Source organism: Pseudorasbora parva, chromosome 8 (assembly GCF_024679245.1).
Source record: "Pseudorasbora parva isolate DD20220531a chromosome 8, ASM2467924v1, whole genome shotgun sequence".
In the NCBI taxonomy this organism is placed as follows: Eukaryota; Metazoa; Chordata; class Actinopteri; order Cypriniformes; family Gobionidae; genus Pseudorasbora; species Pseudorasbora parva.
The window spans coordinates 43,919,351-43,935,320 of record NC_090179.1 but is presented as its reverse complement, the minus strand read 5'-3'; the positions used below and the strand labels follow the sequence as shown (position 1 = coordinate 43,935,320).

Below are 15,970 nucleotides of genomic sequence, written 5' to 3'. Positions count from 1 at the left end.
ATACTTGATGTCTGTGCATGTCTAACTGATGTCGTAGATTTAAACATTTTGTGCACAAAAAATAAAATAATACATTGTTCAATTACCACAAGAGAAAACAATCTCATGGAAATTTATATTAATATTATTAATATTTAATTAGACTCTGCATGAGATCAGAGATGATGTTATCATCGTCAATGATTAAACAACTTGATGATATTTTCTCTTGACTTTGTGTTCCTTCCCAAATTTGTCTCACAAACACAAAACAGCCAGAGAAACATTATAATACTATACAGTCAAGGGCAGGGTTGCCAGATGCCAGCAGGGTTTTCCAGCCCAAAACTTCGCCAAAAACCGCCCAAAAACCGCCCAATTTGTTTTAGCCTTGTTTCTTATTTAAATACATTGAAATCATTAACAAGCTTTAAAATGACTCGTGTATCGACTAGCCTATCCGATTTCAGAAACAACATTCGGTGAAATGAATGCAACGGTCCTTTTGCGTCCATTCCTTTTTCGTTTTTAATCATGGAAAAAAATAATTAAATGGAATGGTTGTTGTATTTTTAAATACTATGTTGAATAACAAAATGTATATCAAAATTTAGGCTATACACAAATTCCATGTGCACAAAATAAAATAACTTATTTTTGGATTTTTAAAAAAAAATGAGTTAGGCTACGTTTTGCATTTTTTAAAACTAAAAACGAACAGATTTATATAAAAAAAAATTACTTTTACAAATGTTCTTTTGTAAAATTACTTCCAGATAAAGATATGATCTGTCAAATGAAACACAATAAACTTACAAATAATGATTAGGCCTACAAATTAAAAAATTATCGGAAATGTCGTCCAATTATCTAATACTATTATTTGATGACAATATATTTGGAAAACAAAATACAGCCATTTCTACTTTTTTTTCTTTTAAACAAAAAAATCAAGCTGCACCCTTTTTTAAATTACATCTTTCATTCCGAAGTACACAGACTTTCTATGCCTCTGTCCGTAGTCAATCTGTTGATTTCAGAAGAAAAGGTACTGCTTATGGGCACTTAAAAAAAAAAGTTATAAATAATTTATATTATTTTTAATATTACTTAAGATTTGTTTTTTAATATTATTAAATATTATTTAAGACAATGACATTGTAGCCTATCTGCTAATTCTAGCTATTAATCAGTGAGAAAAAAAAAAAGAAAAAAAAGAAACTGCTTTTCCATGTCTGGTTTAAAAATGGAAAACGAAATGGACGCATCCTTAGTCTGACTATTATACTATTAAACTATAAGCTTATGTCACGGAAAAATAATGTGATCAACTCTTAGGAGATCAATGAGTGTTTATTGTCAATAAAAGTCGCTTGGAACAAAAGCCTAACATGAAAACATTGAGTCATATAGCCTATGGATATACAAAATAACCCACTTTAACATTTCAATTAGCCTATTTCAAATACATGAAACATGCATAGTCATGAATAACATTACATGAAAATTGCGCTGACCATATTATTTAGACAACAGAAGCAGCACGTTCGTGCACGGCGGGCCATCTCTAGACAAGCACGTCAGCCAAGCCAGAGCTGTTTTGTGTGTGTGTGAGTGAGTGAGACTCCTGCCTGTTGAACAGAGGGTCGCAGGAAGAAGGATCTGAAGTGCCGGTGTTTCGGCTACAAAAAACCCGCCGCACTGATCCAAAACCAGCCTAAGTTTTATCCACCCGCCCAAACCCATTTTTGCCCGCAAAATAGATTGCGAAACCCCCCAATTGGGCGGAAAACCGCCCAATATGGCAACCCTGGTCAAGGGTCAAGAGCCCAACTAAAGCAAACACTGATCTCCATCATGGTGACTTTCAACGAAACTATTATTTTCATTAAAACAGAAATAAAGTCAGTCTGGTTAGTTATAAGTTAGTTCACATATTATTATTATGTTTAGTAACTTAAATTTTTACATACCGATTTTAAGATTGCACACAATTAATAAGTCTCCATCTTAATTTGAATCATCAACAGAAAAGGACCGCCTTATATCCTCCAATCAGTGAAATAGTTCTTGTTGCTAGACAGAACTCCTTGAATGGCCAATCACATCAAAGCAAGACCAGAGCTATTTTAATTACTTATGATTTTGAGTTCATTCAACTTGAAATCTTAAGTTTATGTATTTTGTAGGTTAATAAGTTATACTAACTTATATTTTTGAGTTTTTGGACTAAACTAGTAATATTTAGTCAAGATTACTTGATTTGTTTAAGTAAAGACAACATTAGGGTTAACAGTGAAAAAACAAGATTATTTTTCTCACCCCATTGGCAGATCATTTTGCCTGTTTTAAGCAAAAACTCACTTCATTTTGATTTTATTTTCAACAAAACAAGAAAAAATGTCATGTCATTTTACTTGTATAGTAAATGCATCTTGATTTAGGAATTGTTAGATATTTAGACTAGAAACAAGACAAAATTACTAAGAAGAGCATTTTTTGCAGTGTGTGTTTCCTGATGTAATAAATGGAGCAGGACTGCTGAGTGATGGTCGTGAAGGGTTACGCAGCAGCACATACCGCGGTATAGCGAGCGCTGTAAAGAGAAGTGCGTGTGTGTGTGTGTGTGTGTGTGTGTGTGTGGGCATGTTTTTGTGACATATGAGGACACAAATGTGTGTAATGCCATGGGTATGACACAGGTATTACAGGAGAGGGTGAAATATGAGGACATTACCCATGTCCCCACTTTACAAAAGGCTTATAAATCACACAGGAGGAGTTTATTTAGAAAGTAAAAATGCTGAATGTTTCCTGTGATGGGTAGAGTTTAGGGGCTCTGTGTGTGTGTGTGTGTGTGTGTGTGTGTGTGTGTGTGTGTGTGGGGGCATGTTTTTGTGACATATGAGGACACAAATGTGTATAATGCCATGGGTATGACACAGGTATTACAGGAGAGGGTGAAATATGAGGACATTACCCATGTCCCCACTTTACAAAAGGCTTATAAATCACACAGGAGGAGTTTATTTAGAAAGTAAAAATGCAGAATGTTTCCTGTGATGGGTAGGTTTAGGGGCAGTGTGTGTGTGTGTGTGTGTGTGTGTGTGTGTGTGTGGGCATGTTTTTGTGACATATGAGGACACAAATGTGTGTAATGCCATGGGTATGACACAGGTATTACAGGAGAGGGTGAAATATGAGGACATTACCCATGTCCCCACTTTACAAAAGGCTTATAAATCACACAGGAGGAGTTTATTTAGAAAGTAAAAATGCAGAATGTTTCCTGTGATGGGTAGGTTTAGGGGCAGTGTGTGTGTGTGTGTGTGTGTGTGTGTGTGTGTGTGTGGGGGCATGTTTTTGTGACATATGAGGACACAAATGTGTATAATGCCATGGGTATGACACAGGTATTACAGGAGAGGGTGAAATATGAGGACATTACCCATGTCCCCACTTTTCAAAAGGCTTATAAATCACACAGGAGGAGTTTATTTAGAAAGTAAAAATGCAGAATGTTTCCTGTGATGGGTAGGTTTAGGGGCTGTGTGTGTGTGTGTGTGTGTGTGTGTGTGTGTGTGTGGGCATGTTTTGTGACATATGAGGACACAAATGTGTATAATGCCATGGGTATGACACAGGTATTACAGGAGAGGGTGAAATATGAGGACATTACCCATGGCCCCACTTTACAAAAGGCTTATAAATCATACAGGAGGAGTTTATTTAGAAAGTAAAAATGCAGAATGTTTCCTGTGATGGGTAGGTTTAGGGGCAGTGTGTGTGTGTGTGTGTGTGTGTGTGTGTGTGTGTGTGTGTGTGTGTGTGTGTGTGTGTGTGTGTGTGTGTGTGTGTGTGTGTTCCTGGTGTAAAAGAGCAGCAGGACTGCTGAGTGATGGTCCTGAAGGGTTACACAGCACATACTGCGTGCGGTAAAGGCCCTCAGCGAGAGGTGTAAAGAGAGTGTGTGTGTGTGTGTTTCCTGATGTAATGGAGCAGGACTGCTGAGTAAAGGCCCTCTTACTCTTTGGTGTAAAGATGGAAACAGGGTCAGGAGCGGGGCGGTGTCGGCCCTTTGTTTGTGTGTGTGTCCAGTTTCACATCTGGGTTTAACATCTCGCCAATGCATACTTCCTCAGAAAAACACATTAGGATGCATTCCCTCAAATCATTCTTTCCGAACAAACACACACACACCTTTTCCAGTTATTCACTCTTTTACATGCTATCATATGATGGGGGAGAACACAGAGATGAAAACCGATCCTGAGCATATTAACAGAAATGATCATTATTAGTTTTAGTCAGCGATAATAACCCTGGCTCTATTTATGTTGATTCAGTTCAGTTCAATAACAGCATATGAATTATGAATCCTCTTTAAAAGCAGACAGTAACGACGATCAGCTCATTTATTAGAGAATCTGATGCACAATGCATGAATTGTTCTCCTTTTATTGTTCTCTCTTCCTCTTGTTTTCCGTGTTTCTCTTCTTCACGGATCGAGCTTCTACATTAAACCGGCTCTGCAGATATTAAACTCCGTCAGTCGCTTTCCAATAAACCTTCATCAACGAATAAATGTAGACGAAGCCGACACAAACACAACTTTAGGCGCTGACGTTTAATAAGTCTGTTGGAGAATAAAGGATGTTTTTAATTCTCTACAGCTTTGATTAAAGCGCTTACACGTGAAGCACACGCTTGCATAATGTTCACACACACACACACACACACACACACACACACACACACACACACACACACACACACACACACACACACACACACGTTTGTTTTTGTGACATATGGGGACATTCCATAGGCGTAATGGTTTTAATACTGTACAAACCGTATTTTCTATCCCCTTACACTGCCCCTAAACCTACCCAACACACACACACACACACACACACACACACACACACACACACACACAACATCCTACATTCTGTGTGTGTGTGGGCATGTTTTTGTGACATATGAGGACACAAATGTGTGTAATGCCATGGGTATGACACAGGTATTACAGGAGAGGGTGAAATATGAGGACATTACCCATGTCCCCACTTTACAAAAGGCTTATAAATCACACAGGAGGAGTTTATTTAGAAAGTAAAAATGCAGAATGTTTCCTGTGATGGGTAGGTTTAGGGGCAGTGTGTGTGTGTGTGTGTGTGTGTGTGTGTGTGTGTGTGTGTGTGTGTGTGTGATGGGTAGGTTTAGGGGTAGGGCCAGTGTAAGGGGATAGAAAATACGGTTTGTACAGTATTAAAACCATTACGCCTATGGAATGTCCCCATGTGTCACAAAAACAAACGTGTGTGTGTGTGTGTGTGTGTGTGTGTGTGTGTGTGTGTGTGTGTGTGTGTGTGTGTGAACATTATGCAAGCGTGTGCTTCATGTGTAAGCGCTTTAATCAAAGCTGTAGAGAATTAAAAACATCCTTTATTCTCCAACAGACTTATTAAACGTCAGCGCCTAAAGTTGTGTTTGTGTCGGCTTCGTCTACATTTATTCGTTGATGAAGGTTTATTGGAAAGCGACTGACGGAGTTTAATATCTGCAGAGCCGGTTTAATGTAGAAGCTCGATCCGTGAAGAAGAGAAACACGGAAAACAAGAGGAAGAGAGAACAATAAAAGGAGAACAATTCATGCATTGTGCATCAGATTCTCTAATAAATGAGCTGATCGTCGTTACTGTCTGCTTTTAAAGAGGATTCATAATTCATATGCTGTTATTGAACTGAACTGAATCAACATAAATCTCAGTAGAGCCAGAGTTATTATCGCTGACTAAAACTAATAATTATCATATGCTAGCATGTAAAAAGAGGTGGAATGATAGCAGCACTAAAAATAGTTTCTGCACAGTAATCTAGGGAATGACACTGTCAAAACTGTATGAAATAAATGGCGTAATAATTACAGCTGTCAAAATAAAAGATTAAAATAACGAATGCATTATTATGGGATACTCGTCAATGCCATAAACAGATCAGTGATAAGATATTGAAGGTATTATTGTTGCATTCTTACAGAAAGAGTATCCTCTGTCTCGCTCTCTCTCTCTGTGTGTGTGTGTGTGTGTGTGTGTGTGTGTGTGTGTGTGTGTGTGTGTGTGTGTGTGTGTGTGTGTGTGTGTGTGTGCGAGTGTGTGACCTGACCTGGATCAGCTCTGATCAAGACTGCAGTGTTCTCATGCTTCCCTGTATTATAAATCATCTCCAGAGGATCATCAACTCTCTCCTGTTTCGGTCCTGACGGAGCCGCGCCTCCTCACACACTGCTGTGTCACACACACAATGGCCTTCTCCTGTTTTATCTCCTCCGTATTATTACTCATGATATTCTGGGCCTAAATGAGGTCGCAGAGAATGGAGAGAGAGAGAGAGAAAAATATCCAAATCCCAGCGGTCAAACACACAAACACACTCGCACAGGTGCAGGGAGCCTATATAAAGTGCAAGCCGTCTGGACATCTCAGATTTTTTTTTCCCACACTGAGGAAGAGGAAGAGATGCTGCATCACTGGAACATGGTGGGTGATCTGTCTCACTTTCTTTCTGTCTGTCTGTCCTTCCGTCCATCTTCTCTGATTGCTGAGTGATGAGTATATGATATATGATAGTATTTCTTTCTTGTTTCCAGTCCAAATATCCTTAAAGGGATAGTTCACTTTAAAATGAAAATTCTGTCATCCTTCATTCACCCTCAAGTTGTTTCAAACCTGTATGAGTGTCTTTCTTCAGCTGAACACAAGGGAAGATATTTGGAAGAATGTCAGTAACCAAACAGTTAACTGGAGTCATTGACTTCAACAGTAGGAAAATAAATACTATGGAAGTCAATGGCTCCAGTTAACTGTTTGGTTACTGACATTCTTCAAAATATCTTCCCTTGTGTTCAGCTGAAGAAAGACACTCATACAGGTTTGAAACAACTTGAGGGTGAATGAAGGATGACAGAATTTTCATTTTAAAGTGAACTATCCCTTTAAATCAAGATGCATTTACTAGATAAGCTGCACACTGTGCGATTTTTCAAAATCCTTTGCGAATATCCCTTGTCAGACTGTACGAACATGATCCCCGCTGTACATGTCAAACTAACGACCAGAGACGTCAGATTTTAGCCTAGGATCTGAGGAATCTTTTAGGATTTGCTAAATTTTTCTCAGATGGCCAAATCGTGGCCAAAATCGCACAGTGTGCACCCGACATGAGATATTTTTTCTTGTTTTGTTGAAAATAAAATCAAAATGATGTGAGTTTTTGCTTAAAACAGGCAAAATGATCTGCCAATGGGGTGAAAAAAATAATCTTATTTCTGATTGGGACGGAAACAAGAAACAAGATTATATTTCTCACCCCATTGGCAGATCATTTTGCCTGTTTTAAGCAAAAACTCACTTCATTTTGATTTTATTTTCAACACTTTGAAAAGTGGGGACATGAGTAATGTCCTCATATTTCACCCTCTCCTGTAATACCCATGTAACATTTGTGTCCTCATAAGTCACAACAACATCCCCCCACACACACACACACAGATGGGTGAACAGATTCACCAGTGCATTTGATATTTAAGCAACGTGGAGCTGGATGTGAAAATGAAAACTGCGTCGGGCTGAAACTAGCAGAACACACTGGCGTTGCATTGTGCTGGGTGTATGAGAGGGCTAGCCTGACAAGCCGGACCCACATCAGGATGTTTGGTCTGGAAACTCACCATTGACGGCTCAATCCGAGGGGCGGATAAACGGCTGTCTTTCAAACTCCCTCTGCACGCGATAGGATAGCGCTACACCAACCAGAGCAACGAAGGTGAAGCTGAGCTCGCTGACAGATTAAACATTCGCCGTATCCGGTCGGCTAAACTCCGAACACATCTTCCCTTCTTAAGAATGACTTCAGTGCCGTTCTTTGTTCTTTTCTCAGAGAAAAGCTTAACTCCAAGTCTTCCAGAGTCGCGGTCAAAGCTGATTCGACAGACCGCCGTTCGCCAGTTTCTGTGTTTACTAGAAGCACGCAAACGCAACTCGGCCGTCATTATGCCCCGCCCACCGGCTCTATACACGATGTGATTGGCCCGTCCAGATTTTGAGGAACACAGCTCAGAAGGGTATTGAGAGTTCCCTAGACGACACTTGCGGGCAGATTAAATTTGCTGCCGCTAGGGTGCGTCTAGATTTCTAGGCTATGAGAGGGCCCTAAGAGTATTACAACCACTTAAATTAAATGTTATTGACTTTTGTTAATGTAAGGCATGTTTTTTAACTCTATATTTTTGTCTACAGGACGTTAGGAGCGTTGTGGGGGTGTTGGTTTGTCTGTCTTTCGGACAGTGTGCGTTCATCCCTGATCTCCGCGCTACAGAGCTTGGATTAATCCCTACGGACAACATTTCGTTGGTATCACCATTCTCAACAGGAGGAGGGGAGCCTGATTTAGCCTATTGTCAGATGATTCTGGATGCTCCGGTTCCGCCCACAGCGGACCAGGTACCCTGGTACTGCATCTGTTCTGCTTGCTCCGGAAACAGAGGCCAGAAGGGAGACCGAGGAGACCGCGGACTGCCTGGTACAAACACTCAAACACTGCATTTTCTCTGTTGTTTTAATATTGTCAATGGGTTTACTAATCAAATTTGGTTCTCACAGGAGTTCCTGGTCATCCAGGTCCAAGAGGCCTCAGTGGGCTTCCCGGCCGTCCAGGATTCACAGGACGTCCTGGCATAAAGGGTGAGACTCATATTATGCATTTTACTTCAGTATAAATGTGTGTGTATCAGTGTTGTGGACGATAGTTCGCTTCATAAAGTAGTTAATTCCAAATTAGTGACACACGGGTTGTGCACTGCAAAAAATGCTCTTCTTATTTATTTTTTCCCTTATTGTTTCCAGTCCAAATATTTAAATGTTCTTAAATCAAGATGCATTTACTAGTTGAGTAAAATGACATAAGATATTTTTTGTTTTTTCTGGGAAAAATAAATCAAAATGAAGTGAATTTTTGCTTAGAACAAGTAAAATGATCTGCCAGTGAGGTGAGAAAAATAATCGTATTTCTGTTTGGGACGGAAACAAGAAACAAGATTTCAGTCAGAAACAAGATTATTTTTCTCACCCCATTGGCAGATCATTTTGCCTGTTTTAACCAAAAACTTGATTTTATTTTCAACAAAAGAAAAAATAACATGTCGTTTTACTTGTCTAGTAAATGCATCATGATTTAAGAATTGTTAGATATTTAGACTAGAAACAAGACCAAATTACTAAGTAAGAAGAGCATTTTTTTGCAGTGTGTCACGCAAACTGAATTGTGGGTTTCGTTGCGTCGCGTCACTGGCGTTGCTTGTGGCAGAAGTTGAAAAGTTTTAAACTTTAACCGCCAATCCAGGCGTTAGCCAATCATATTGCCTATCCAAATACTCCACACTCTTAGAAAAAAGGTACAGTTCTGTCACTGGGGCGGTCGCCTAAGATACAAAAGTGAAAAGATACATCTTTGTACCTTACTCACCCCTAATTGGTACATATTAGTACTTTGAGAGTGCGAATTAGTACCTTAAAGGTATATATTAATACCTTTTCGGTTTTGTACCTTAGGCTACCGCCCCAGTGGCGGCAACGTAACTTTTTTTTCTCCAAGCATTGACGAGACGCCCCGTGTGAAACCCCAATGCAAACGATTGGTTAGCTAGCTGTTGTCCAACACTGGTGTTCATTTAAGTTAATTGTGTCAACTGTGGTAGTAATGTAATTCACTTACAGGTGAGAAAGGTGATGTGGGAGATATGGGTAACCCTGGTCCATCTGGAATTTCAGGACCGAAGGGAAACAGAGGGTTCAAAGGTTTGTGAAACCTCACTAATGCTTTAACATTCACACAAAAAGCCCCGTTTCCACCGAAATTACCCGGAACAATTTGTACCAGGAACTTTTTTTACAGGAACCTTTTTTCCCCCCAGACCTGCTACTGTCTGCATTTCCACTGCGGTCTAAAGTACCGTGAAGATTAGGCAAATTATTAGTTCGGTAAGGTAGGACTGCGCGCGACTGCTCCTCCCAGTCAGTTACGGACAGTAATCATTTTTGCGTAACAATGTCTGCAACAATATTAAGAAGGAAGGAGATTCAAGCTGTGCTGGTTTTTCTGGTTATATTTATTGGTTTACTAAAGAGGTAACTAAAGGGTTAGTTCACCCAAAAATGAAAATTAGATGTTTATCTGCTTACCCCCAGTGCATCCAACATGTAGGTTTGTCTGTTTCTTCAGAAGAACACAAATTAAGATTTTTAACTCAACCGTTGCTGTCTGCCAGTTATATAATGGGATGAATGGGTAACAATTCTATGAGAGCAAAACAAACAAACAAAAAAACAGGCTTAGACAACATGCACAAAAACCCTGCTGCTCCTGATGACACATTGATTTGTTACGACACGAACCGATCAGTTTCTGTGAGAAACACAACAGTATTTGTGTTATTTTTTTACCTCATATCCCGACGAGTCTCATCAAGTTTTCCCATCGGCTCTAACTTCCATCTGGTAAGGTCAAACTAGCGCGATCATAGATATATACCATGTAGATCCTCATTCGATCGATCTGTGCAGGCACTAATGAGGTATCTATATATGTCTATGATCGCACCAGCTTGACCTCACTAGACGGAAGTTAGAGCCGATAGTAAAAAACTTGAGTCCCGTTGGGATATGAGGTGAGGTAAAAAAAAAAAAATACTTTTCGGTTTCTCACAGAAACCGATCTGTTCGTGTCTTAACAAATCAATGTGTCATCAGGAGCAGCAGGGTTTTGTGCACGTTGTCTAAGCATGTTTTATTTGTATGCGTTTTGCTCTCATAGACTTGTTACCCATTCACATCATTATATGACTGGCACACAGCAACGGTTGAGTTAAAAATCTCCATTTGTGTTCTCCTGAAGAAACAAAGACACCTATATCTAGGATGCACTGGAGGTAATCAGATAAACATCTAATTTTCATTTTTAGGTGAACTATCCCTTTAAGAAAACGGTAAAAAAGAGACGAGCACTGATACTAAAGCGTATTCTGAAAGCTCGTAAAGCTAGATTTAAAACGACCACGTGTTATCCGTCATTACAGACTTTGACCGATGGCTGAGACGAACACGCCGAGCAAGACCGTATTTACTGAACACAGAACGAACCTCGCAAAAGAAAAAAAATGCCAGTTGAAATAAAATGCTGCTTGATCTCAGCAGTCAGCATGTTTAGCGCCTAAGTCCCACCCTCGAAAGTTCCTGAACTTTGAAAAAGTTCTACCTCGCGAGCAGGGCTGTTTAGAGGGGGAAATATTTACCTAGAACTTAATTTAGACCGTAGTTCCTGCAGTCGAAACACACCGAGTACCACCCTAAAGTTCCTGGGGAAAGTTCCTGCGGTGGAAACGCGGCTAATATCTATCACGGGAACTGGTGACCATATTTGCATACGTGCTTTTCAGGTGATAAGGGTGACCGTGGTCTGGATGGTCCTGCGGGAGATCAGGGTCCAAAGGGAGAAGATGGTCAGTGCCCGGAAACCTGTGAGCCCGTACCAGGGGAGGATGGTGCTCCGGGTCTACCTGGCCCTGTAGGTGCACGTGGGTTACCTGGTCTGAATGGAGAGCCTGGTCCCAAAGGACTGAAGGGCGATCCAGGTTTGGCGGGTGTACCTGGCAGTCCAGGTGTAGTGGGACAAAAGGGTGACCAAGGTCTACAGGGTCTGTGCAATTGTACCGATGGGGCTCCAGGAGCCCCGGGTGAAAAGGGTGATAAGGGTGATAAGGGAAGCATGGGTTCAATAGGGCCACAGGGTCTAAATGGAACAATAGGACCTAAAGGTAATCAGGGAGACATGGGATATCCAGGTGCCCCTGGACCTTGCTCACCTTCCGTGCATTCTGCGTTCTCCGCCGCTTTAATCGCCTCCTATCCTGCACCGAACCGCCCAGTGCCTTTCAAACGCGTCATCTACAACTCAAACCAGAACTACAACCCTGACAATGGTGTCTACACCGCCCCTGTTAACGGAACCTACGTGTTTAGCTACAATCTGCAAGTGTCCACCCGTTTGCTAAAGGTTGGACTCTTCCTCAACTTTGAGGCTGTGGCGAGGACAACTACACCAGTGGAAATGAACACCGCCTCTCAGCAGGTGGTGTTGGGTCTAAGTCAGGGTGACTGGGTGTGGGTGCAGGTGAAAGACACAGCCACAAACGGCATGTTCACCGGCACAGAGGCCAGCAGCATATTTAGTGGGTTTCTGTTGTACCCAGACAAATGTGATGACATGTTTGGAAGAGATTTTGTACTTCCGCGGGAGTTCCCAGAGGAAAACATTCCCTGGCCTGAAGAAAAGCCTACACCTACACCTTAAACAACCCCTAAATTCTAAACCAGCACCTAAATGTTTATCTACAGCCTAGACCAGGGGGGGGTAACCCTGCTCCAGGAGGGCTACCACTCTGCAGAGATTGGCTCCAACCCAAATTAAACGTACCTGATCCAGTTGTGTTCTGGTGCAGAAGGGTTGGAACTAAAGTGTGCAGAAAGGCACCCCTCCAGGAGCAGGATTGGCAACCCGTGGCCTAGACTTACACCCTAAACTCTTAATCTACACCCTAAAAACTGTAACCCTAAACTCTTAACCTATACCCAACATTTTAAACCTTTAACTACACTAGACTTTACCAACATTCAAAGCTAATCTTTTACCTACTCCTTAGACCTGCGTCCTGATCTATTAACCTACAGCCAGAATTTCAAACTTCTAACAACCCTCCCAAACCTACACCCAACCATCTAAACCTAAACTTTTATCTACCTGCACCCAACATACTAAACTTTCACCCAAACACAGTGAGCTACTTCCTGTGAAAAGTTTAATGCTTTGGAGTACAGGAGAACATTGCAGAATGGCTTGCTTCCCACAAATGAAAAGTTGTTTACTAAAGAGGAATGATCAGATGTTATTGTTAAACAAGCCCCTGTCTAGATTGCAAATATAACTGTTGTATGCCAGTAAAAGCTGTGCAAGAGGCTGCAGTTTTTAGTGTCCTTGTTAAAGCGCCCACCTCCCACGTCGGAGACCCCGGTTCGAATCCCGCTTGGAGTGGGTCTAGTAGGACTGATTACATTTGGTGCCGTGACCCGGATGAGTGATGTTTAAGGGGGTGAGCGTAACAGTCGTAGGCCAGTAAGAGCTGTGTAAACCTCACACCCCTGATCTCAAGAGACGCCCTAGCGACTGACGTTAGAGGCTGCAGTATTTAGTGTCCTTGTTAGAGCGCCCACCTCCCACGTCAGAGACCCCGGTTTGAATCCCGCTTGGAGTGGGTCTAGTAGGGCCGATTGCATTTGGTGCCGTGACCCGGATGAGTGATGTTTAAGGGGGTGAGCGTAAAACCGCTGATCTCAAGAGACACCCTAGCGACTGATGCTAGAGGCTGCAGTCTTTAGCCTCCTAGTTAGAGCGACAGTCTCCCACGTCGGAGACCACAGTTCAAATCCCGCTCCAAGCGGGTCGAGTAGGACCGTTACAAAGACAACCAAGTTCAGAATAACTCCATCAGGCTCATGTTTTGGCCTGGTTAGCGTCAAGATTTGAACCCTATAGTGAATATTTGAACTGTTTGAAGACTTTAACATTGAGTGGAACAACACTGACTGTTCTTCCTGTAAAAAGGCAAGTTTACCCACATGGCTTAAACATTTAAAGACAACAAAAAGGAAGTGGCTATTCCATGTAAAGTTACTATTTACAGCATTTGCACAATTCTTGTAAATTTCCTTACCAGTGATTTGTGCCTTAAATGGTTAAGACCATTAAAAGACCACTACATTTTTGGCTTGGCCCTTTTTTTGTACACCCAACATTCTAACCCCATTTTTTTATCTACTCCCTAGACCTACACCTAACATTCTAAACCTTCACCCAAACTTCTAACTACATCCAAAATTCTAAACCTTTACCAAAACTTCTAACTACACCTCTATACCTACACCCAACATTCTAAACCGTTACCAAAACTTCTAACTACACCTCTATACCTACACCCAACATTCTAAACCGTTACCAAAACTTCTAACTACACCCCTATACCTACACCCAACATTCTAAACCTTCACCCAAACTTCTAACTACACCCAACATTCTAAACCCAGTTTGTATCAATTCCCTAAACCTACAACCAACATTCTAAACCTTCACCCAAACTTCTTACTACACCCTAAACTTGCACCCTACATGCTAGACCCACACCCTAAACTCCTAACCAAATGATTTTGTCCTCTTATAAGCCTCTAAAATGATCCACTCCTCAACTTAACCCCAAAACCCCCGAGCATGTCTAATACTCTACATTACACATAGACTCTATGTTAATACCACTTTATGTAGTTTGTATGTAGAAGTGAACCTTCGGCTGAAAGAAGAGCCTTCTCTTTCTCATGTATGAAATGAATTAGCCCAGTCTTGATTGACTTGATTAACTGTATTGTGCCTCCATCAATAGCTGTATTGTACCTCCCGTATAGATCAGTCAGGAGGTTGCTCCCTTGACAGATACATTGCAGATGGATGTTTGTAAAGAATGTAAAATGAGCAGGAATACTCCAATCAGCTGTTGCATCATATTCAGCAGACACAGACTGAGGATGAGAGCGAAAATGGGAATGAGAACAGGAGCGATGGGAGGGCCGGTGCATGTTTGCGTGTCTCAGAATAGGCGAGCGGAAAGAAGAGGTGTTGTCTTACACAATAGAAGTGTTAAACACCTGTTAGTGAGAGAAAGAGTCTCTTTATGTAGGGCTTATATCTTTTGAGTTATGATTATTCAATCACAACAATATGATGGGGAACCTCTTACGGGGTTGCCTTTACACATCGTGGCCGGGGGGACGGAGAAACGTTGTCTGGGGCGCTGTGAATTTTAGCAACGACCCTGAAACAATATGACTAAAAAAACCAAACAATGATGTTCATGCTCATGATCTATGTATTGATTACCCTTGTATCTCCAATAAATTTAAAACTATTAATCCAACGCCTCATTTTTTGCTTGTGTCTTTGACTTAGATCCATGAGTAGTGGACAGTTTTATTTAGCAAATTCAACAGTGTGTTGTGTGGGATGACGTTTTTTTTTTTTTTTTTGCAGGTCAATTAAGCCTCACTTTGGTTTCCTAAACAAAAAGTAAGATTTTTCGGACCACTAAGATTCAGAAAAATATTTCAATATTTATCTAAAATCTACAAGTTGGAATAGTTTGCAGGACCACAATTATACTACACAGTGTAAAAAAAGTATACAAATATACTAAGTATAAGTAATAAGTATAAAGTGTAAAAAGTATACACTTTTTTTACAGTGTATACACTGTAAAAAACAAAACTGTTGGTTTAACTTAAAAAGTAAGTAACCTGGTTGCCTTAAAATTTTGAGTTTATTGAAATTAAAAATTTGAGTTGATACAATGAAGGAAATTTGTTTAATAAATAGAAACTAAAAATATGATTGTATCTGAACCACATAATAAATGTGAAAAATCATGAAAATAGCACAATTTGGCTGCGTCATCACAAATAAAACACACAAAATTACCCAATATGCTTACTAAATCTTTTAATAATATTTGAATAAAGGTTGTCGATTCTCAAAAATGTTTGTTGTATTAACTCAAATTTTTAATTTCAATGAACTCAAAATTTTAAGGCAAGCAGGTAACTTCAGTATTTTTTTTACAGTGTATAAACACAATAAGGCTGTAAAAGCAGACGAGTTTAAATGAGTGACAATGTTAAAAGAGGACTTGTTTAGCAAAATTCACTTTTATTTTGTTTTTGAACATACGTGTACACAACCACCCTTAACCCTAGTGCGGTAAAAATGCATCCACTCATCCATTTATTTTTCCTATTAATGTGAAACAGTGGATGAATCCAAAATCACCCTCTAA

The 15,970-nt window shown here is 40.4% G+C and overlaps 1 protein-coding gene across 1 annotated transcript in view; it reads left to right on the top strand.

Annotated features, from left to right (window-relative positions):
- LOC137084878 (complement C1q and tumor necrosis factor-related protein 9) overlaps window positions 1-15,020 on the top strand; it is a 367,307-nt gene extending 352,287 nt beyond the window's left edge. The window contains exons 2-5 of the mRNA XM_067451420.1: window positions 8,283-8,565; window positions 8,646-8,726; window positions 9,759-9,839; window positions 11,477-15,020. Coding sequence (XP_067307521.1) covers window positions 8,283-8,565; window positions 8,646-8,726; window positions 9,759-9,839; window positions 11,477-12,390 — 1,359 coding nt within the window. The 3' untranslated portion in view covers window positions 12,391-15,020. The remainder of the gene's footprint in view (window positions 1-8,282; window positions 8,566-8,645; window positions 8,727-9,758; window positions 9,840-11,476) is intronic.
- The last annotated feature ends 950 nt before the right edge of the window (window positions 15,021-15,970 follow it).